This window comes from Thalassophryne amazonica, chromosome 12, assembly GCF_902500255.1.
Source record: "Thalassophryne amazonica chromosome 12, fThaAma1.1, whole genome shotgun sequence".
Classification (NCBI taxonomy): Eukaryota; Metazoa; Chordata; class Actinopteri; order Batrachoidiformes; family Batrachoididae; genus Thalassophryne; species Thalassophryne amazonica.
Genome location: NC_047114.1, coordinates 93049886 through 93075193, shown reverse-complemented (window position 1 = coordinate 93075193; position 25308 = coordinate 93049886). Strand labels below are relative to the sequence as shown.

Below are 25308 nucleotides of genomic sequence, written 5' to 3'. Positions count from 1 at the left end.
AGACGGAGAGAGCCAGATGTGTGGCTCCACGTGGCTCTTGTCTCGCGCATTTTCCAAACATCAGGCACACGCAGCAGGTGGAACACCTGCAGGAGCGTGCTAAGGAGCATTGGAACAAAACTTTTATCCGACTTAGCGTAACTGTCCTTCTTCAGCATACTGCAGCAATGAAACTGAATGTGGTGCCGCAGGGTTTAATTGTGTGCACGTCAGAGAAGAACGGTTTCACGCTCTATTAAGGATCACCACTAATCAAGACGGATTAACACGCTCAGTTGTGACCTCCCTGACATGAGGCGAGATGAGGGTGGTGCGTGACATTGGTGGAAGATTTTTTTGAGTCAAAAACATGCTCCACGAAAATCACGAATATCATGCACCAACACACACTATTAAGAAACCTATTCAGATGCATTAAGTCATGTTAAGAATGTCAGGAATGTACCAAGAACGACGCAAATATGACAATCGGAATGCGTCCTGCCTATGTGTAAACGCAGCATAAGCAATGGCACAATGTTGCTGCACCTTTCTGTTTTCCTGGGTAATTATTTATTTTTTCAAGTCTTTACAAGTTTTGGATCTTTCCCGGTGTCAGGAGCTCAGGTCGGCACTCCCCTGACACCGGACCGTAAGCGCAGGTGGTCGGTGTAATTCTCAGTCAGTCAGGCTGCACGTGAACGTGAAAAACTGGGCTCTGGAGTGCAGCTTTTCCACAAAAGCTGCACTGATAAATCCGCTTTGCATCCTGTCGATGAAAACTTGACTTAAAGTGAACATAGAGGGCCGAGTCTAATCACGCGGTGTCCAGGGATGCAAAACCATGTCAAAATGTCTATTCGCCCGATCGTCAACAGAATAAAGCACAAATAGTCTCTTCGCCTGACCATGGTCGGGCCAAAGTCTTGACATTTTGCGGAAATAGCGATGGGATGTGGCTTTCTGTTTTTCTTTTCCTTAACTTGTAAAATTTAACCATTTTTAATTTTTTTTTAATCCCTCATTCTCTGCGAGTCAGCAGGCGCATTTCAGCTGGAGGTTGAACATGCAAGCCTCGCAGTCAGTTTTTTTTAACAGTCATTTTATTTAAGTTACAGCTTTTGTGAAATGTTGTGTGTTGCTCAAAAAAGCGAAAATTAAAAAGTGAAACACTCAGTGCAAGTCTGAGCAAAACACAGAAGAAAGAGTGGACTTCTGCTGAGAGGATCGCCTTTTAGAGACTTTGTCAGTGTGGCCGGAGATGGAGCTGTGACTCGCCCCGGTGTGAGGGGAGTGCTGAACCCCTCACACAGAGAGAGACAGCAGCCGACCACCAGGCGAATAGCAAACTTCGACTGTGGGTACCCGGCCGCTGGGTCAATAGTCACTCCACATGTAGAGCAGAGCGCAGCCAGCGGACCAAACAGTGTGTTTTTTGAGGCACAGAATTTGCTTCGAACATTTTTTGTAATTGAATTATTCAAGTTACTCGACTAATCGTTTCAGCCCTATCTTACATACAATTTGTACATGTTTAAAGAAACCCTTCTATTAATCAGTCAATCAAAAACAATATTTATTTTTTAACAGCATTTGCAAGAGGCTTTGTGTGTGCGTGTACATGAGCTTTTAACAAAAGTGGAAGTTATGCAAATCAAGGAATATTTGTAGATCACCATCTGTGCATTTGCTGGCATTAATGAGACAAATTTAACTTCATAGGAAGTTAGCTTTGAATTAGCTAACATTAGCGTGCACGCTAACACCGCAAAATGTGTTATGAGGTTACAAAAAGAGCGTTTTCAGTTTTAGGAGTGTTTATTTCTCGTTATGCTTTACATAATATATGGAAAAGAGGATATATTTACACACAAACAAAACAGAGTTTTGCAGCTAGCTACCAGCCTGTGACGTCACCATGCTAACGTCTGCAAAATAAGTTCAGAGGTGTTATTAGGTTCCAAAAACGGCATTTTTGATTTTAGAAGTATTTATTTGTAGCTACTTTTTCCATAATATATGAGAAACATGTATATAAACACAAAAAGAAGCGGTTTTGCAGAGACCAGCTGCTGGCATCACTGTACAGCTCTACTCTGACTGGCTGTCACTCCCACCACTCAAAAACAAAACGGAACAGGTTCAAACAAAATGTGTTTTAACCTCTCATAATACCTTTTAAAATATGTCAAGGTTAGCTATCTTTGAACTTGTCCAAGGTCTGTATCCCAAGAATGTTGTGGACTTGTGCTGTACACAGACAAACAGATGGGCGGACAGACGGATGCCAGGTCTTCACATATGTTGGGCTCGTGTAAAAATGAACGAGTGCAATACGGTGATGATAGACATTAGTTAATCTGTTTTACAATTAATCATTTTACCTTTATACTGTAATTTTGTAATAATAATAAACAAGTAAATTGCTCATAAGGGTAAGGACACAACTGGAAGTTGCTTTTTGGCTGTCAGCCTATTTTATTTTTGCCAAAAGTTAACTTCTCAAATGAATAAACAGTTCAGACCTTGCAGCCCATTTGAACAGAAAATGCAGTAAAAAAGGCATTTATAAATGTCAGAAATGCACGATTTTTGTTTGTTTGCTTGTTTTGGCAAGCAGACAGAGCTTTGACCTCCCAGTATTAATTTATAAAAATTATGATTTTTGAGTTGATTTATGACTTTTATGGTTCTTGAATTTTAGGACGTGGGAGGCTTGGCTGTACAGACAGACGGGAGGACAGCAATTTCTCTTGACAAGCACAACTTACTATTGTGAATGAACATCACATTTTCCAAGGAGGCATGCATATTTAATTTATTTTTGACAAATCAGCCACAACCAGTTTCTCAAATTTCACCAGTTTTTTAGGCCAGTTTTCTTTTGTTTCAGAATGTTTGAAGCATTTTAAAAGCACTTTGAAAATTGGTACACAGCAGAACCAGTTAATACCAGATTATCTGTAATCACATTAAACCATTCAATTTGGCCAATTTGTTGGTCTGTAGTCATAAGAACAACAGTACAAAGTAACAACTAGTTTAGGCTTCAGAATGTTTCAGAAGCATCTTAAATCAGACTGTCTTAAATAATTGGAAAAAAAAAGAAGAAGCAAATCCTCACTTTTGTCAAAATGGAAAAGTCAGCAGTTACCAATAGGGAATTAAATATCAACACACACACACACACACACACACACACACACACACACACACACACACACACACACACACACACACACACACACACATTTTTGTCAAAGGCAGCGATAGTTTGGGTTTAAGGAGAGTTGGTCTACCACTCAATGTACTTTTATTTTTAATGAACTCATACATTTTTACAATCTTAATCGGTCCAATGTTCGCACGGTGATGATAGATGTCACCAAGGCATTTGATAAGGTGGAGTATTGTAAATTGTTTAATAATTAATGAAACATAATGTATCGTCACTTGCTTTACAGTAGTTGATAAATCAGGAGTTACGTGTAAGATTGTGCAACTCTATTCAGTCAATTTTCAGTATGTGAGAGAGTTACACAAGGTGGAGTTCTACCTCTGATTTTGTTTACTGATAATGTTGATAGATTATTAGTGGAATTGGAATAATCTGGCACTGGACGTCACATGGGAAGTACTGTATTTTCCAGGGTATGTGTTTTTTACTAGTTTGGGAGGCCCTGCGACATAAAAAAAAGCTATTCTTATTGTTAATAACAAAAAAGTTTGTTATTAACAACAGTAATTGTAATGATTATTTATATACAATTTTTGCAAGAATCAAAGCACTAAATAAAATAATCTTGAATAAAAAAGAATAAATGTCAGTAATGTAATAAAAAAATATACTATGACAAAGCAGAAAAATCACAAATTAATGTGCTCATAACACAAAAAGGTGCAACTTACAGTGCCTCACAAGTTTTCAGCTCCTTGGTATTTCATGCATTTTAATTTGTTTGGCATTTCAAATACAAAAATTAAATCAGGCTTCTCAGCTTATGTTCCTTAAACTCAAACTGAAACCAAATCTCTACAACTTCATATAAATTAATAAAAAATATAAAAGCCAAGATGATGGTTGCATAAGTAATTGGCCACTATGGTATAATACCTGTGAATAATCAGTTTTATTTGCAGTTTTCTTCAGACAAGTCAGGGGATAGATACATGAACATTTCCAAGTCACTGAATATGTCTTGGACTTTATTTACATAAATTCTCCTCCTCTATACCACTTCACCATGAAGCTGTATAACTGGTGATGCAAAATGCAAAACATACACTGTGCACAATTTCTCCAGTCACAGCCACAAAAGCCAATAACATCTTCTGGGTTGTCTGGGTGTCTTGTTGGCTTTCCTCACTCTTCTCCTTCTTGCACAGTCACTCAGTTTTTCAGAACTGTCTACTCCACACAGATTTACCAAAGAGTGCCTAACTGTTTGTATTTCTTCATAATTTATGTAAATAAAGTCCAAGACATATTCAGTGACTTGGAAATGTTTACGTGTCCATCCCCTGACTTGACTGAAGAAAACTGGCAATGAAGGTGATTATTTACAGGTATTATTCCAAAGGGTGCCATTACTTATGCAACCCATCATCTTGGGTTTTACATTTTTAATTCATTTCTATCAAGTTACAGAGATTTGTTTTCAGCTTGAGTTTAAGGAACATAATTTTAGAAATTTTTACATTGAGAAGCCTGATTTACTTTTTGTATCTGAAATGCCATAAACAAATTAAAATGCGTGAAATACCAAGGGGCTGAATACTTTTGCAAGCCACTGTATACACCAGTGGGACTTATATATGTTTTTTTTTCCCTCTTCAAGAGACATTTTTTGACAGGTTCTACTTATACTCCGGAAAGTACGGTAAGTACACCGGTGCTACAGCATATACAGATGATATCACTTTGCTGTGTCCCTCAGCTGATGGAATGTAGAAAACACTTAAAATCTGAGAGAGTTATGTCAGGAGCTTTAGTATGGTATTTACTGAGGATAAGAGTCAGCTTTTACCATTTAAAGGTCGTAAGTGTAGAGGATTTTATTGTAATTTGTATTTAAATGACACCCCGTTACAGTCATTTAGGTCATACTGCTGATAAAGATGTGATATCTGCGAGTTTTGGGAATGTTTCAACTTAATCATGTCACATCGAGGTCATCTACATTCTTTCATTAAGTGCAAGTTATTTCAGCAGTACTGTTGCTTTTTTATGGTTCACCTTTGTGGCATCTAAACAAAAATGACATTTGTGTTGCTTGGAGAAAAGCACTGCAATGTACACTCACTGGCCGCTTTATTAGGTACCCCTCACTAGTATCAGGCTGGACCCCCTTTTGCCTTCAGAACTTGCCTTAATTCTTCATGGCATAGATTCAACAAGGTGTTGAGATGTTGGTCCATACTGACATGATGGAATCCCACAGTCATCCATTCAACCAGTCTGTCCGTTCTCCTTTGACCTCTGATGTCAACGAGGCATTTCCCTCCACAGAACTGCCGCCCACTGGATATCTTATTTTTTTTGGACCATTCTCTGTAAACCCTAGAGATGGTTGTGCGTGAAAATCCCAGTAGATCAGCAGTTTCTTAAATACTCAGACCAGCCCTTCTGGCACCAACAACCATGCAACGTTCAAAGTTATTTAAATCACCTTTCTTCATTCTGATGCTCGGTTTGAACTTCACCAAGTCGTCTTCACCACGTCTAGATGCCTAAATGCATCGAGTTGCTGCCATGTGATTAACTGATTAGCTATTTATGTTAACAAGCGATTGAGCAGGTGTACCTAATAAAGTGGCCGGTGAGTGTATATTACACGGTAGACCTTCAGTCCACATGGATGGCGTGTCAGTCAGATCCTGCTGTGGGATAAACGGTTGTTTACCTGGCTGGGAAGGTCTGGAGATGGTTGTAAGCCATGTGCAGAATCCGAAGGTGTGCGTGGCCCGTGAGCATCGGTACGCACTTGTCCGTGAGTCGGTTATTGGTCAGGTAGAGTTCCTGGAGGATGCTGTGGTTCTCCTCTGATAGGCTGGATGGAGGCAGGTGTTCCAGCTTATTGGCTGATGCATTTAAGCATCTGAGGCTGAAAGCAAAAATGAAAATATTAATCTAAGAAAAACAAAAAACTGTTTTTGCCCAACATGATTGCAGATGGACAAATTATCTTCAATTACAATTCTAACAGATGATTTGCTCTTTAAACTCAATCTAATGAGCAGATTATCGTTTGCATTATGTGTTAAAAACAAACAAACAAATGACTTCCATGTGATGAGATGTGCTACCTGTCAGATTTCAGGAAGAGGTTACAAGGAAGTTCCGTCAGTTGATTGTGCTGTACATCTAACACCTCCAGCAGAGGCCGCTCCACTCTTTCAGGAAGCTTCTGCAGCTGATTATGTCCTGCACTCAGCTTCCTCAGACTGCTGCTGCAGAGCAGCCTGCAGCACAAAGGACGACACACGGGCAGACAGATTAGATAAGCAGCTGAAGCAGCCGCTTGGCCACACATTTGGCCTGTGAATGAACTGCTTGCACTTAAGTGGATTGAAACAGGCATGGAAATGAAGAAAGTGCAGGTGTAGGCTGAGGATGGGGCGATGATGGTTAAGAAAACAGAAAATAGCAGCGCCTCTAGTGGAGCCTGTAGGTGACATTCATCATCCTGACACTTCTTGGGTAAAAAATAAATCTGCAGACAATGACAGGACCTGAACACAGAGAGAGAGAGAGAGAGAGAGAGAGAGGAGGGAGCAAGAGAGGAAGGAAGGATGAGAGAGGTGACGTGAGATAGGGAGGAGGAGGTGCATCTTAGATGACCTTCTTAGAGGCTATATAAAGAGAAAGAGAATGGGTGAAGAAGACTGTTGGAGGTTACACATTATCTGTGTGATTTATGGGTCTCTACGGGGGGATAGATGACCGGGCGGTAAAGCGCAGTGAGAATATCGCACGACACGACTGTATTCCTTTTAAAGCCTATGAACACATTGCTGAGTGATGAGGCGGCTCACCGCGCCGGCAGCTCACTGATGAGGTTGTGGCTGACGTCAAGAACTTCCAGTTTCTTTGCCTCACACAGCCAGTTGGGTAAAGACTCCATACGGTTCCTACAAGGAGTAGAAAGCAATAATGGATATTAATTATAGGGTTGAATAAAAGACTTCCGCAACATGGGATATAACCTCCGTGGGTACTGAATGTATTTTGATCTGCAGCTCTACTGCCCGAGAAAAGAAATGTCAACGATTTTTAGGTGAAAGACGCCACAGCTCAGTTTCAAACAGAATTCACCACCACGATCCTAAGTACCCATCTGACAATGTTAAAAACATCTTTAAAATTTTTGAAATCTGCAGGGTCAACTGTTTCACCAATTATTGTAAAATTCAGTTAAGTTAATTTGACAGAAATGTGGTGCTAAATGGAGATCTGAAAAGGTTATCTGACACTCTGCCATATGAGCTGCTTTCATGTATATCTGTGGTAATAAATCGTTCTTTGTTTTTTTTTGTTTTTTTATGAAACTAGTCAATGTGGGTACTGAAGACTCCAACAGAACATAAGGCCTAGTTCAAAAATAATGAAGCCAAAGTGTGACATAACCATCAAAATTTAAAAGTTGTCTTTTTTGTGAAATGTTATCATTTTAGGTATGGTTATATATCAGAGTTTCAATATTTCTATTGGTCTCGGTTCAGTCATTGCTAGAAATTACCATTGCATATATACTATAATGTGCTAGAGCTTAACGCTTGCGACAACAGTTGGAGGTATCTTCTTTAGTCTGCAGAAGCCCGAAACAAAGACATTCTGTCCATTAGTTCCTGGTATTATTGAACAAATAATATAATTATTCTATTGAAGCAGAATAGGAGATATAGCTAAGGTTTTGACACAAATAAATCAAGGACTTATTCTCACCATTACGCTTGTGACAGTTTTACCTTCCTTTAGAAACATGATGTTTTTTTCTAGGAAGTGACATTTCTACCTTTACAAAATTGTATTACTGTGTGTTAGTATGAAGCACAAACAAACAAACTGACAAAATACAAGATTATTTCTTTAACATTCAACTTTAAATGATAATGCTAAATATCAATGTCACACAAAATTGATGAGAAAATTTGGGGTACATTTTGTGCATATCTCTGGAACCGTGCGGAATTTTTCCATGAAATTTTCAGTACCTGTCAAAGAGACTATAGGCAACTGACAGATAAATCTGGATGGTGCTAAATAAAATAATGGCTTGTTCATGACAAATGCAATGCAAATCAGCAGTTAGGCTTCATTATTTTTGAACTAGGCCATATGATATACTTATTAATAATAATAATGAATAAAATATTTTGCCTTAAAAACACATCAGACCAGAATTATTTTCCTTCATTCATGTCTTCATATCATGTGCTACTATTGTGTGTAGTTTCATTTAAATACATAAACTGGCTTAAGAGGAGTTACACTCATGATTTCAGTGTTAAATGATGCATCAAATGCACATTAAAGTCCAATTATCTCCCTTTGAAGATGTTTGACCGGAAATATTTTCCTTCATGAACATATTCACATAGTGTGTTATGATAATTTGAAGCATTACTGAAATCCACCAACCGGTTTAAGAGGAGTTGTGGCTTTAAGACACATGGACAGATGTTTGTGGGGTATCAAGGTTTTCTTTACTGTTTCCCTGATTCTCACCTTTGAACCACATTTGCCCTCAAATTATTTATATTCTAGACAAAGATCACTTTTTTCGCCAAGCACTGTGAAAACTGATAATACAGTATTGTGCAGAAGTCTTAAGCAGTCTTGTGTTTTTGTATGAACAAAGTTTTTTCCCCCATTTTCCCTCAATAAGTATGTAAATAAATCATAAGAAATTACCAAATGTGAATTTACAAAATATGTACAATAAAGTAATATGTAATGTATACACAATACAAACTGCTTTGTTTTATTAAAGAAAAGCCTGTTGAACATTGTTTTTAGTTTTTCAATTCAGCGCATGATTCCATAAAAACAAACACAGGACAGCAATAAATACCTAATCAACAAATCACCATTATGTTCTTGTAAAACCATGGAATAATACACCCAGTTAAAAGGGAATATACTTTATTTAATCTTAGCATCACTAAATTATTTGGAAGTTTCACTTTATTCTGGCACTATTTCCCTTTATTTATGTATTTATTTTTAATAAATGTAATACCTTTGTCACAGTACAGTATTTTACAAGATTTCCTGTCATGAGTGCAAAAATCCATGGATTCCATTCTAGGCCATGCTTAATATTTGTGTCATGTTTTGTGAAAAATAAAACAAATAATCCCAATAACTAATCAATATATATTATGGAGGATTGTTAGCACAGTTTTGATAACAGCACATTACATTTAAAATTATGGTATAACGCAATCAGTCTTCATTAACTGAATTGGAAACAGGAAGAAATTTCTTTTTTTTTTTGTCATTTAATCATCAAAAGCCAGGTCAGTGTTTGGGGGCAATACTGTTAATAACTGACAGCTTTTTAAGAAGAAATTTCAGCACAGTCTTGAACATCTTGTGATGTTACAACACCTTTAAAGTCATTTTCTTTGTTGCCCAAAAATCCAAATTTTTTTGAGGAGGAGATCAGTGTGACAGTTCGAGACGCCTGTATAAATGGCATGTTGTTCATTTTGTGTGTGCGTGTAGGTTTGTGATTTTTCCTCACCTCGAGATGTCCATGTAACTAAGATTGGAGGGCACAGGATTGACATCAAGCTGTCGCAGCTCTGCAGGGAAAAAAAAACAAAACACACACATCAACCTCCAGCAAGGACAAAAGCCGTTAAAAAGCAGGTAGACAGAAAATGGGGTGGAAAAAATATATGAGTGCATGTAAACAGAAAAATAAATAAAGGTGTGAATACAACGATGCAGTTTCAGAGGTTCATATCAGGGCTTCAGTTTAGAAATAAAAGGTGTGGTGGTGATAGTAGTCCTGCAAGCCGACCCACCGTTACTGGAGGCATAGATGCCTTTGAGCAAGCAACCTTTGGCCTTGAGGCTGGAGATGTGGTTCCTCTCGCAGTGAAGCACCTCCAGTCTGGGGAAAACGGAGGCGTCCAGCTCCTGCAGCCTGTTATCCCTCACGTCCAGCTGGGTCACGTGCCTCAGCAGGTCAGGCTCATCTGGTACCATGCTGGAGATCTTATTTAACCTGGCAGTGGGAGCAGAACAGAGGCAAAGGCTCACTTTGACTGCATCAGGTGGAAGCGCACAAGCAGTGAGGGACTTCTGAACAGGCTTTGGATGATCGGCGATACACTGCACCATTTGTTTTGTTCTTTTTATTATTCAGCTGTTCTACAGCAGCTATAACACCACCGATTGAATCAATGTGGCCTACAGTGTCAGGCGTGGCACAAACCGAGCAGGACACAAATGCAAAACGCTCACAAACAGATTGGTGTAAGAAAAAGGTTTAATTACAAGCTGGGATTCGGTACACAGGAGGTCCAGTAGCGATGGCAAAGGTACAGACAGAATCCTGGGCTGGAATCCAAGAGAACTGCCTATAAACAGAAACGGTAAGCTGGGCCGAACAACTAACTGGGAAAAACCAACCCCCACTAGGGGCCAATCTGGTACAAATGAGGGAAGAACCGGGCAAGCGGATAAACGGGCAAACGTGGCATCCGGAGGACGACCATGAGGCGGGCAACAGTGAAACAGAGAGGCCGGAGGCCGGCTACATGATACAGCAGGCCCATGGTGACGGATAGAAGAACCCTGAACAACCCCTGGTGAGTTGGGAAGTCGGTCCTCATGGGTAACTTGAGCTACAGGAGACACAGGGGAACGCCCAGGACAGGTGGCAGGAAACGTAAGAGGCCCCGGGTCAACCTTAGGGCACAAAATGGCAACTTGATCAACACTCCCTAGGGTAACCAACCTACGCAGCCGTAGTGGACACACTGACTATGAACTTGACAAATGCACAGAGAGAGAGAGGAACTTTCTCATGAACAAGCTGATTAAGAGGGGGAACCTGGTAAAATAAAAACCCATTAAAGAAAAACAGCCAACCCACAGAAGTAACTGAGGAAAAGTGAAACTGCTGAAAGACACTGGAAACAAAACCCAAGCAATATCTGAAAGTAACATGTGGAGAAACAAATATAAAGACCTGCACTGGATGTAACCAAAAATAGCTAACCCAATCACTGAACAGAGAAAAAAAGAAACCAGTAAACAGCCTGAGGGAAAATCTGGCTTACATAAGAACCATAAAAAAAGGGAGAATCCAATGAGAATAAATGCTATGAGGGTCAAGAGAAATTAATAAATCAACAGCACAACCCCTAATGGAGCAGAACTGAGTAACCATGGACCTTAATAGACGAAAAAACCTTTGAAATGGACTGAGGGAGCCGACAAAACAGGACAAACAAACAAAAAAACGTGCGTGAGAGAAATGCTTAACCAAGGCTTGCATTCGGAAGAAAATCCAGTGACACGTACTCAGGGGGTAACCAAAAACAAAGACTTTACAAAAAGACCTGGCTGAAAACTTAACAAAACTGCAATTACGGATATGGAGCCATTTCAAATAAAAATGTAAACAGTGCACGGTCCAGAAACATAAAGGCACACAGAAAAACAAAATAGAAAAAAACATTGTCAAACTCTTACAGGCAAAGTTCTTAGCCCAACCAAAAAGGTACTGACTGGAAAGAAAATAATGTTTTTCTGGTGGACACAACAGGTGGAATATTATTTCAAAAGCCATTATTACGTCAAAAAACAAGCAAACAGTCCTACCAGCAGAGTCGTCTTCATTCTTCTTCGAGAACGGTACCGAAACTTTGGCGGAGGGTGGAAGTGCCGGTGGAGCAGATCTGATGAGATCGCCTGAAGATGGGCGTGGCGCAGGTTCTCCCAACGATGCTGATGATTCTGGAAGAGGGCACGTTGCGGGAGATGCCTCATAAGGAGCAGTGATGTTTTCCAGTAGCTCTGGCAGTTCAGACCGCGTGAGCAGTGCCGGCGGCTCTGGAAGTGAATGTGTGCTACAGGTTCCCAGCGGTATGAGCATTGTGGACTGCTGAGGCATGGAGTTCCTCCCTGGATCCATCACTGAAGACAAGGGAGAGGGTGACAGAGCTGCTGCAAGCTGAGGAGATGAGGGCATCTGCGGAGACGATGAGCCGACAGTAGGCGCTGGTGTGGTTAGTTGCTCTGCGCCTGGTGACGCGTGCTTCACACGATTCATGGCTGAGGGTTCAGGGGGTGAGAGCTCTCCTTCCAAATGTTGAGGAGCTGTGACGTTTCCAGCAGGTGCTTCAAAATACATGAACGGTTCAGCTTGGAAAGGAGGCGGGGACCCGGGGGAAGCCCCGGGAAATGCAGATATGCGTAATGATGACGCAGACTTTCTCGATGGCTCTGGGGATGAACTCACTGACGTCATCCCTTCCGAAGGGTCGGGCAAAAATTGCGCTTCTGCGATGGTGACGGAGGAGTATGCAGGAGCCGAGGCCTGGAGCTGAGGCGAGCGCTTCCTCCTTGGTGCTGGGATTGGAGCTGGGCGAGGCATTTGTGGCATCACTGTGGCTGACGGGCCATGCGCCTGTCCTCCTGGCTGCTGCGGTCCGGGTGGCTCTGCGTGACTAAGCATCGTGGAGCTGGGGTAGGGCATGGGCTGGGCGTGGTTAGCGTCGCTGCAGGTGACAGCTTGGGATCTGATGTGGATGAAGGCGGAAGTGTGATAGCAGCATCAGAGAGGGTGATAGAAGGAGGCAGACTCAAACCGGGTTCATATAGTTCAGACTCAAACAAAAAATACATGGGATCTTCAATATATAGTGGGATTTCACCTTGAACAAACAGCACCTTGATATTATTTAAGTCTGGGTACGCAGACACAATGTCTGGCTCAGCCTGCAGTATTTCATCTAAAGCTGAAAAAATACGTTGTCTGCGCCAATGATCTGAACTGCCCAAAAACTCAAAAAACAAGTCCTGAATTTTAAAAAATACCATGGCGATTTCTTGAAGCCTCTGACCTTCAGCCTCAGATGTCGTCTCATCCTCAATGTCCTCCCACTCGGAGTCACTGTCTGTGAGTGAGAGGCTGGATGACAGGTGGCGTTCGGGCTGAGTAATCCAGGCTGGGAGCTTTTCTGCAGCAAAAAATTCATCCAGCCTTTCCAGGTCTGGGAAATACTTACACAGCCAAGTGTTCGCCTCTACCAGGTCCAGGGCTTGATTGAGATAATCAAACTTCTTCTTGGGTGTGAAGCAGGAGCGGAAACAGTCAAAAAAAGATGTCAATTTCTGAAAAAATGTCACAGATGGTGGCAAAATTTGCAGCTGAGACAGCAGGAAGAGAGTTTGCTGTGTCCATGATTGGCTCAATTGTTCTGTCAGGCGTGGCACAAACCGAGCAGGACACAAATGCAAAACGCTCACAAACAGACTGGTGTAAGAAAAAGGTTTAATGACAAGCTGGGATTCGGTACACAGGAGGTCCAGTAGCGATGGCAAAGGTACAGACAGACGTGAGGCTGAGGCTTGGTCCAAAAAACAGGCTGTGGTCAAAAAACACGGCGTGGAGGTAATCGGAGGCAAAGACAAGTACAAGGTTGAGAGCAAAACAAAGTCAGATACCGGCAGGCTGAATACAAGGCAAAACAAGGCAAGGACGTGAGTGCTGGAAAGTGAAATCATTCAACAATCGAGCAAGGGACTGTGAGACTGTGAGGGCTTAAATAACTGGTGATGTAATTAGTGGAACAAGACACAGGTGTCAGGGAAGGTTCTGGAAGGGGGCGTGACCAGGGAAGACAAAGGTAAGTGCAAGAGAGTGAAGGCAGGAAAACACAGTGGAGTGATGAAAGTAACAAAGACACGTGAGCAAGTGCAAGAGCGGGAGTGAGTGAAAATACAAAGCAGACAAACAAAGTGTGAGACAAAAAAACAATGGCTGATGCAGTGATATGGAGTGGGAACATATTTGGGCTGGCATGAAAGAAACGTAGAACAATGAACAGAGCTAAAACAGAATCATATAAACCATACCTGACAGAACTAAGATGGCAGTAAACAAAGAAATCAATTATCTTAACTATAACCTGAGTGAGATGGATCAAAATATAAAAGTGAATGCAATAAACAATGGTAAGATGACAGTATAAACTAAGACTGAATAATGAACAGAATGACAGCCAGTGACTATAAGATATAAATAAAAGGACTTAACAGATAAACAATAAATGGAATATAATCAGAGATAAATAATGACCAATACCTGTGACAAAAGCAAAATGCCAAAAATGTGATAAACCGAACTATAGACCAAAGCATAAATGAACAGAAACAAACTAGGACTGAAGTGACTAAGTGAACATGAATGACAAATACCAGGATAACAGAAACAAAACTAATGATAACCTGACATGAACATGAAGCAAGATCAGACATAACCTCAGCGGGACTATACATGACTAAAAGACAAAAGACTCAGAACATGAAAGAGGAAAAAACAAAGTCCAGAATCCGAACAGCTGGCCCAAACGGGCCAGATCATGACATACAGCTTTTAAAGTCGTTTATGAAGAAAACAAAAAGTTCAACTTTGACTTGTTCCCACTTCTGTTCAAGGGGGTTTCCTTCTTTGTTTTATTTGATATAAGCTGTTTCTAATTAATTTAACCTGTTGGACAACAATGACAGAGTGGTTCAAACTGTTTTAAACTCACACATTTGTAACATGCTGTAAACAGCTACCAACCAAATTTATTCAGCTTAAATTAAACAAAAACACACACCGAGCATCTACTGCCAGTCATTTGTACCATGGTTTAGGGCCCCTTCACACATAGAGCGAAGTTGGTCGATCTGCGCATGAAGTGCGTATGAAACAGGAATCGTGTACAAAACGTGTAACATCGTAGCTGCCTCGTACACCTGTTGCTACAACTACTGGTGCACACCAGTGGCTGAAAGACAGAGTGTGCACTGTGAGAGCCCATCGAACCCTCTCCCGGCAGGTGTCGGCCAAATTCCAGGTGACACACACAAACATCTAACACCGCTCGCATGGCACTCACAAAATGTGTGGCCATTTGCACTATTAACACAAAAACAGTCTGCAGACAATCACTGTCAATGTGGATGTGAAATATGTCTACGTTTCCCACAAGTGTGACTTTGCAAACAGACACTGACACATTGGTGTGCGCGCTGAACTGACAGGAGGTGTGGCCACCGACAGAAGCAGCTGCGGGGAGCTGTGGATCTGGACGTCCCAGGTGGACAACACGTACTGTGTTTGGACAGACATGAACTAACAACTGACCACTGTGATGTGTGTGTCTGCTTGCTGTCCTTACATGGACATAAACAAAAACATATATCGCTGCAGCGATGGGCTGCAGCGAGCGTGAGCGCGCACGGTACGCACATCGACAGGCTGCCCCCAGGGTGAAACGGACCATCAGATCAGAACACACAGCAGGCGATCTGACTGTCACACCACCCACATGAGCTCTGTTCCACATGACGCGGTGTCAGTCCTGTGGCGCGGCATCCACAAGACACATGTTGGGCAGAACACACGCGCAGCCAGCTGGATGCACTGGACCAGTAGATGTGGACATGAGAAACGCAAACAGCTTCATCATTCATGTCATTTCATGACTGTATGTCTGTGACCATGGGCCATCTACAGAGGAACAGGCGGATCATATTTGTATTGTCCGCTTGATAAGAGGGATTCAACAAAATGCGGTGATTTTATATGGTGTGTGTTTTTTAAATACGTCCATGTCCTTCCTGATATGAGGTAGTTTCCCACAGCTTTTACAGGACAGCGATCGTAGCTCAGTGGTAAAGTTTCTGACTGGCAATCAGAGCTTTTGGCGTGGGTTCGATTCCTGTGGGTGGCATGTAATTTTTATTTTTTTATTTTCACAGCAGCTGCGTGAAAAGCTGCTGTGCAAAACTGCTGTGTCCCTGAATGCACAAACCTTCACACCGGCATCGTGCACGCCTGCTCGTCCACACGATGTTTCGTGGTTCGCTCAAACGAGCTGCTCCGATGGGTGTCGCCCTGAGTTGTACATATTTGCACTATGTGTGAAGGGGCCCTTAGTGTTGACTTGATCAGTTTGGGAGATAAATTCAGAGATATTCACCGAATCATGATGTCTGCATTCAGATACTGGATCTGGAAAACAACCAACTGTGTCGCCAACTTAACCATGTCGCTGCCCTGAAATTTGGATGAATAAAATATTGTGCAGTTCTGCTTTCAAAATTTAATGGTGGAGACCAAATATTGATCTGTTTGTTTTTGTTGTGTGTGTGTGTGTGTGTGTGTGTGTGTGTGTGTGTGTGTGTGCGTGCGTGCGTGCGTGGCGTATTGGTTATAATTTAAAATAAGGGACAAATGTCCTGTTAATTGGGAAAAGAGTCATCGGGAGATAGCATCCCCCCCCACCCACACACCCACACACACACACACACACACACACACACATACATCAGTAAAACAAAATGTCAAGGGAATCACCCAAGTACACCTTATGCTAAATATGAATGAAATTGGTCAGCTGGTTCTTGAGCTATCATGCTAACAAGGGTAGCAATGACAATATATTGAAAATCTCACTGTGAGCTTGAAATTGAGGCCAAGGTCACCGTATACGACTGGATTTGGGGGATCACTCAAGCACATCCTTATGCTAAATATGAATGAAATTGGTCAACTGGTTCTTGAGATATCACACTAAAAATTGAAAATGGACAGACATGCTGGACAAAAAGGGAATGAAGCTGTAAGTGGAAATTCTGATGTTGAACCGTAAAAAAAAACAAAAAAAAAACCCTGCAACAAATTTTATGTTTTCAGTTTAAAATCCTACATTTTGACAGTTTCAAACAGTGTTTTGTTTTTTAGTTTAAATCTTTTTTCACCTTCAGATCTTTTTCGTTTTAAATTTCAGATCATATATTTTCAGTCTCAGATGTTTGGAACTGATATATCCTTTATTATGTTTTTTATTTTATTGCTTTGTAAGGCCATTTGTCTGAAATGTGCTTTACAAATAGCGCTGTCTTGCCTTGTTAAAAACCAAGTGGAACATGTATATTTGGATTTTGGACAAGAAATACAACAGTGTTTGGAGGAGAGGGGCTATAGTTTATACATATTATCAACAAAATATTCAACATATTAATTGACAAACTATATGAATTGAAATAACTAGCTTCGCCTTTAGTATGCAACGCTTATAAAAAGGGCAAAACTACATTAGATGCATGAATCAGCGACCCCAATGTCCAATGACTTGACATATTCTCTGCAAATGGAAGACCAGCTGCAGCACAGAGAAAAGAATTTGTGATAATGACAGACAGCACGTGACCTTTGCTCAAAGAGGTGAGAATGCTGCAAAATGTTTGCACTCACCCTGTTCAAGCAGTGTCAGGAGTGATGTATTAACTGCAAAAAACTGCAAGTCACAAACACTGTGCTTTTTCAAAAACACCTGATGGAACCACCGTGGGCAAATAATTTCCCAAATCCCCTTTAAATGTCTGCCTGTTCGTGTAAATCTGTCTGTCGATCATTAGCGGGGTAATGCGTCAGTACAGTGCTTGAACATGTGTAATTACCAGACTAGAGCTAGTGCCAATGACATGCAAGAAATTCTTGCACGTCATGACAAATTACCTTAAATCGATGTATTTGACACGGAGCAGTCTGAAATTCTGGAGGGTGAGCGTGTCCAGGTTGTTTCCAGCCATGCAAAGTTTCTCCATGGAGGCCAACCGCTCCAGCACCTGCGGCACGTGGCTGAAGAGGTTGAAGGAAAGACCCAAATAACACAACCTCTGGAGGGACCCCAGCTCATTGGGAAGCTCGCACAGACTGTTGCCATCTAAAAGGAACGTCTGCAGACTGGGAGAAGAACATGAAATTAGACAACTAATCTTATTCATAAAACAGGAAGTGTGGTGTTTTTGCAGAATGCTCTCTGCAAGGTGAAACTTGGTATATATGATCAGTGCAGTAAATGTCCACCAGATAGCAGTAACAGCACAAACGCCTCTCTGTTAACTTTAGGAATTTCGAGGCATACCAGATCATTGCTACAGATTAAATTTGGTTTCGTTTCAGGTCACATAGCAGTCGCTTTAGTTTCTAATTCAGTTGAAGTTGAAAGCAAATGTTCTATTGTAGATCCAAGCAATGAAATCACTCCCTTAAGACATGCATTCTGTACTCTCTTAGTGACATAAATTATATGAGAATGATCCAGTTTAACAAGCTCACTACACTTGTATTGTAAACAATCAATTTATTTAAAGTACAAGGAATGAGGGAAAGCCACTTTAAAGAGTGAGTGTCAGGGCTTTTTTTTTTTCTCTACAGGCAAGAAACTGGTTCTGCTGCCCAAACAACCCTAAAAAGAGCTGGCCAGCAATCAAAGAGCCGATGGCTCTGGAAGCCAAGGAACATTGTCAGGACATGAACCTAACAATTCCTCACCAAACACAACCAAATTACTCTGGTGATCCAGAAAGCAACTACTGTTATACTTTCACATGGAATTTCAAGAGAAATCCTGTCTCAGTTTGCACAGAAAAACAAAGGCATATTGAAAAGGAGGTGATTAAACAGTTGCAGACGAAAGGCTACATACACGGAGTGTATAAACATTTATACTCTATTTACCACTAATGTACTTGTACTTTACATGTTCCAATTTATTAAATAATGTATGTCAGTTAGAATGCCTACTTTATTTCTATATAGTTATATAGTATCTATATAGTAAAGTGACAGTTATTGGATATTATTTAACTTTTCTTCACTATGTCACCACTTTACATACACTATGAGGACTGACTATTTAAAAAGGAATGGTTAAACTTTTTAAACTTTTGTTCTTAAGGGACACCAGAACCTTAGGATCCTAACTAAGGAATTGATGAAGGCGTTGGCGGCATCAGATAGAAATGTGAGACAATCAACTTTTAAGAGAACGCAAAACACCTCGGCCTAAAGGACTTCTGACGACCTACTAAGCCGTTACTCTAAAACTGCCACGAAAAGTCAATTTTTGATTAATGGCACTCTCCCTGGGTTTGTCAATTTTTTTTTTTTATTTCGGTGGTGGTGGAGCACACTCTGAACCCGTTTACACCCAAAAGTTGCATTAGTACCTTTTGAGATTTTTTTATTGTGAGTATAAAATGACAGTGATGCACTTTGGCAACAACTGTTGCCAGTTTTGCAAAATGGGTTAACAGTGGATGATTTCACATTTCTATTTGATCCCTCAAATACTGTCAGTTGTTTAGTTGTGATCCTGAGGTTCTGTTGGACTTGGACCTGGGTGTTAATTTGGACTGCCATCCTCAATGATAGTAAGTCTGTATATTCACAAGCTTCTTGTATTTTTGCGTAATGGATTATGCTCTTACATGTGGTATCATGAATGTTTTTCCGATAGCTTCTAAGGAGGAACCTGACTTGTGGCAATCCAAAATTGTGCTGTGGAAGCTTTGGCATAATTCTTCAGTCTCCTGTTTAGACACCTGTTCTCCAGTTAGGCCTTTAAATGCCATAACAGGAGCAAAAGATGCACTGGGGCATAGGTCATACCTTTTGTCTGTATGTGGAACTCTTTTTGGAACACAGTGTTTCCCTGTGGGAACTCAGGGACAGGAACTCACTGTGCACATGTGCACGCCACAGGCTGTGAAGTTACTTAATGTACTGCAAAACTTTTAAATTCCCAAAATATCAAGATGGATAAATAAACGTGTGTTAGACAACATATTGGATGTTTTTTGATGCAGTTTAAACACAAGAAATCATCAAGTGGGCACAGACTGCTGGCCCACAGCACTGGAAACACTATAATAAAAACTTGGTCCATCTTTTTATTTATTTTTTAAATCAACTCTTTCATTTCGGATTTTTCTGCTTCGTTGTAGTGGCCTTCTATAATTGGCGTTCATTCTGTTATTACTGGAAATTCCTATGTTTAGTGCTTTGATTCCTGGGAACGCCTTTATCAGTAGTTATTATTATTAATGAACACATGATTTTTCAGTATACAAGTTGCAGGACCTCCCAAACTTGCAAAAATCACTCAACTTATAGGAAGATACAGTAATTCCCTCAATTTCTGGAATCTTCCATGGTGTTTAAAGAGGCTTTCATCTTGGTGTATGGAAACTGTTGACCCATCATAAATCTGACACAGTAAAGAAAAAAATGAAATAAATCTATCTTGTAACTGCAATTTTTCAGTAACATTATACAGAAATAAAGTTGGCATTTTAACTGACTGAACACATATTGTTTGGCAAAATGGAAATGTGCTTTATTTGTCTTGTGTAGCCAAGAACAGGCCATGAATGAGGCTGCGTGTGAAACACTGTCAGCTTCAACAGATGATCTGTTCTGTTGTTGAAACTAGCAAAGTGCATTCTTTACACTGGTGGTTGTTCTAGGCTTGTTGCTAGGTAAAATCCCATTTTGCTATGTAAACATAAGACACTTCAATGGGCAAAAATGCTGTTGCCTGTGGAAAGGTTTGCTGCTTCACAGGCTCCTGGGACTGGATCAACGCCTGCAAGCATGTTGGCAGAACAGCGGCTTTACAACTTATTTTCATATCTTCAATAACTTCTACCTGTTACCTACTTGGTCATGGCTCCCACACAGCTTGGTACCGATGCTAGATAGTTGCAGCTGAGGTTGACCTCCGTCAGGGTGGAGATTTCACAGATAGCCAGCGGAAACTGGCCGAGGTGGTTGTTCGAGAGGTTGAGGCTCCGCAGGCGAGAAAACCTGGAAACGCAAAAGAAGAAATGAAAAAGTAAAGTGACAAGAAGAGAGTGCGAAGGAGTGACTGGAGATCTGCATTCAGTCGATCTTGTCAACGTGAATACTGTAAGCACAACATAATCATAAATAAATTAATGGAAATATTCATGGGCTGTGTGTCAAAAAGCACAGTGTGTGCAGAATCTGTTGAAGGGATACTTGAGGAAAAAAAAAAAATAAAGGTGCCGTTAGCTCTGACACATCCATAAATAAAGGATTTGACTGTTGGGCAAACAAGTGCAACACTGATGTCTATGTTGTGCATTCAAACATCAGTGATCAGTGGCATTTGGTGCGTGGTAGAGCTGTGACCTTCAGAGGGGTCAGCCCCTCTAGGGGAGGGAAGCAAGTGAACAAAGAAGAAGCAGGGCAACATGCATGTAAGCTCTCAAGCTCTTTATTTATCCAACAACACAAGCGCACAGATACGACCCGATAGCCATCAAGCGCAATGGGTGCAATGATGGCAGCTTGTAGATAGGCAACACGCCATATTAGCCACTAATTAAACTAGCAAGACTTTATTTTCCTCAGCACATAGAGTAGATGACGTGAAGGCAGAAAAGGCAGCAGAGACGTGGGGGATATTGATTAAGGAATCTCAGTAGTGGGTTCCTGGTGAACGTGTGTTTTGTTGTCAAATCTGAGATGTGTAACATGATGACTAATGCTCATGACAGTCATCTTAAACCAAAATTTTAGTTTCTGCCTTGGACACTGGGCATTATTTTTCAAAATTTAATTTTAACTTATTTTCCCAGCCACCATACAGTATGGTAGCAGGGCAGGGGGGTATATGGCCTAAAATTCATATCAGGGCATAAACGGAAGCACAAATGGTGATGGTATATGTGACGGTGTATTCACTTTACTCCAAATGTTCAATGTAAATGCTTCTGAAGTGGTAACAGACTGGTATGGGACATGCCTGGCAGCTGTGAGTGTACTTTTAAATGTATTCCAACAACATATGTTATTTCACATAGTATTGTAGTAGTATATATAAATACAAAATCTGTTCTCGAGTAACTTCAATCTTTGAAAAAACACTTAAAATCAAGTTTCACAAAGTAAAAACAACAACAAAAAAAAGAGCTTTTTTCAAAGCTAGAATTTCTTTTTCATCTCCACCCAATGATTGATTCAACATGGACAAGGTGTTTTGATTTGAGGTGACAGAGAAGAATCTAACTGCCGTCACCTGACTGCGACTTATGATTTCTTCAATCTGAACCACGTCCATGTTCCATCAGTCTTCTTCACTTACTTCTGCCATATGCACTGCTTTCTGCTATTTCCAGTAGCGTGAGCTTTCATAGTTTACAGATGATTTGCTACCACACACTGATAACATTGAAGCCTGCTCTACTGGTTAGTGAAGTGTACTCAACTTCCATATTGTAGAGGATTACACAAACTACGACTCTACACGATTTACACCTTTCACCCCAATATGGATGCTTGGATCCTTGTAGCAGAAAGACATATTCTGCCTTTTGAAAAACTGCAAACTAGTGTATATTTTTTTTAAATGTCCCAATTAGGGTTGGGCATCGAGAACCGGTTCTTTTCGAGTATCGTTAAGAAATGATTTGATCCACCAATATCAATAGCCTTTTTGCTTAACGATTCCCTTATCGATCCTTCAGAGCAGCCAATGTTTTTGAGGGTGTTTGTCGGGAAAATGATCATTCCTCTACATTGATTACAGACCCTGCAGTGGCTCTGTAATCAACCGTTTCTGCAGCCTGACACCACTTTGAAGCGTGAACCAATGAAGCAATGCTTCAATCCATTAGCTCGTTGGTTCTTTGATTTGCTGCTCTTCAGAAATGGCAAGTCCGCTTCTTAACCCCTCTCAAAGCCATTAAAATATAGTGAGTCACTTTTGTGTGGATTAAAGTCACTAACTGGGACTCTTGTCTTGCTGCAGTCAAGAAATGAGAATCATTCTCCATTCCGTTGGCACAGCTCCAAACGCTCCATGGCTCTCTGCCGAGACAGAGTCCGGTCGGAATTAATAAGTTCAAAAGGAATTGCCGCTTTAAATAAAATGACACCTCTTACAAACGTTGTAATACAGACAAGAAACTACAATTGACTAAAACGTTTTTTTTCCCTCCCAAAATGAGACGTCCTGCATTCTTTATGAATTACATCCTGACGTGCAGCACAGCTGGCTGCAACAGCTCAGCTCATAAGTATGGAAAGACATTCATGCCAATAATGTCTGAAAGGAAATGCTTATGACAATAACTACAGATTTTGTTTATTTCTATTTATGTCCAGAGATCAAGGATCCACCATGTAGAGTTTATTATGTCCAAAGTTTATGGATCCAGTGACCAATTTCATATTTATTTACTTTAAGACTCAATAAAATGTTGTTCAATTTCAATTTAATTGGCTTATAAAGCACAAAATCACAACAAAAGCCGCCTCAAGGCGCCTCACATAGAACAGTTCAACATAAAAAATTAAAATAAATAAATAAAAATTAAATTAATTAATTAAAAACAGAAGTAAAAGAATAAAACAGATAAAAATAAAAACAAGAATAAAAATAGCCTTTAAGTCTTGACTTAAAAATGTCCACAGACTCCGACTGCCTCACGGTCACAGGAAGACCATTGGACAGAGCAGGTGCACAATACGAAAAAGCGCTTTGACCCGCTGACATAGAAAACCTGTAAAGCCTACTTTTAGTACACAAAAAATTCACAAGAGGTATCGATAACGGAATCGATAAGGAATCGGATCGATAATGGTATCACTATCGAGAAAATCTTATCGATACCCATCCCTAGTCCCAATATAGAACCCTTAATTGAAAACCTGTGCCACTGTCTAACTACTTATGGACCAAACTCTACCAACGCTAACCAAAGGCGTGATGTACTTTAGGTCCCTGGCACTAAAATACATATTCAACCTTTTCATCTTTCCCACCTTCACCTTTGATGACGGCCAAATTTATGTTAACATAACATTCCCATAAATTGAAGTAAAACACCCCCATAAATAAATAAAATAACCATAAATATGCTCCCCTGAAGTGTTTCATAGTGATTCACTTCTTTGAGGTCAAGGTCAAATTTTACAAAAATTTGGTTTGATTCTCTCACTTCCTATACTGCTTCCACGTCATCTGCATGTGACCGCCTTCCTTCTCCATTTACTTTTGTCACATTCATGATCTTCATAACTCAAACTATCACATATAGCAACAGGCCAAACGTTCAATGATATGCATGGAAACGCAGTCTTTCGCCTCAGCAGAAGGTGACCTCTGTCTCAGAGCAATGCATGCTGGGAAGGCTGTCCTATGCCAGGAGATAGAGCTTGTATCCCCAGACAACTGATTTAGCATATCTGACTGATCGACCATCAGTTTGTATTCAGAGACAGCGGCACATTCCATTCAAGGTGGAAAAATACAAAGAACTATGACCCAGTGTTTATCCACAAACAAAAACAGGCTGTGACACAACTGGACAGAAATGTTACTGTTGATAACTTGAGTCCTTCAAGGATGCAAAGAGTCCACAAGTAACTGATACATGTTTTTAAGAAAACCCCTGTGTTTCCAGCAAATAGTTCAATCCTTTCTCATTACTGGCCTCTTTTTTTTAGCCATACTGGGTTAAATAGGGATAAGCCTACTTAGGTTTGGCAAAGCTAAATGGATACTATTCCCTTGACCAGCAGGAGAGCTGTGCATCACCCAGACTTTATAAAAAAAAAAAAAAAAAAAAAAAAAAAACCTCAAGCACCACGTTGCTTGAAAACTAGTAATTATCTAAAGGATTACAAAACGATGATAAAAAAATACATATTTGAAAGAATACGCATACACAACTCCAACCTTCTTCCACTGCAGCCCTTTTTTTTAAATGGAAAAAAATGTCATACTGTATCAAGACAGTCTGTACTGACAATTTGTAGCCTGCAGCTTTTCTTTCTGTTGCACACAAGCAGCGTGGTTTCCCCCCTGTCCCCCTTTCTCACTCAAAGACACACACACACTTACACAATGGGCCAGTCTGCAAGTAACACAATTCTCCTCTGTTAAATGCAAAAAAATTTTTTGAAAACATTAATCATCACAACGAAATGGCTGTTACGGCATGCATGTCGTTCGTGTGTGCTCACAATCACAAGTATGCATACGAACATCTGGCTCTGGGCTTTAATCTGGAAACATGATAAGCATGCTGCAGATGGTGCCCACAGAGGGAGAGGGTGACGGAGGCCAGGCACATTAAAAGCTTCCCTGCAGACGCGTCAACCTTTCTGGGTTCGGCGCTGGTTTGGCCTGAAGTATGACTCTGCGGTCCCTGTATGGCAGTGAACCCCGGTACGAGGCTGATTCGGATGATGGCCTAAGAACTGCAGGCCA

The 25308-nt window shown here is 40.7% G+C and overlaps 1 protein-coding gene across 1 annotated transcript in view; it reads right to left on the bottom strand.

The window, feature by feature from the left end:
* Positions 1–25308, bottom strand: part of LOC117521065 (PH domain leucine-rich repeat-containing protein phosphatase 1-like) — a 143166-nt gene that overhangs the window by 8509 nt on the left and 109349 nt on the right. The window contains 7 exon segments of the mRNA XM_034182383.1: positions 5883–6083; positions 6286–6441; positions 7015–7110; positions 9729–9789; positions 10015–10217; positions 17739–17966; positions 20727–20873. Coding sequence (XP_034038274.1) covers positions 5883–6083; positions 6286–6441; positions 7015–7110; positions 9729–9789; positions 10015–10217; positions 17739–17966; positions 20727–20873 — 1092 coding nt within the window.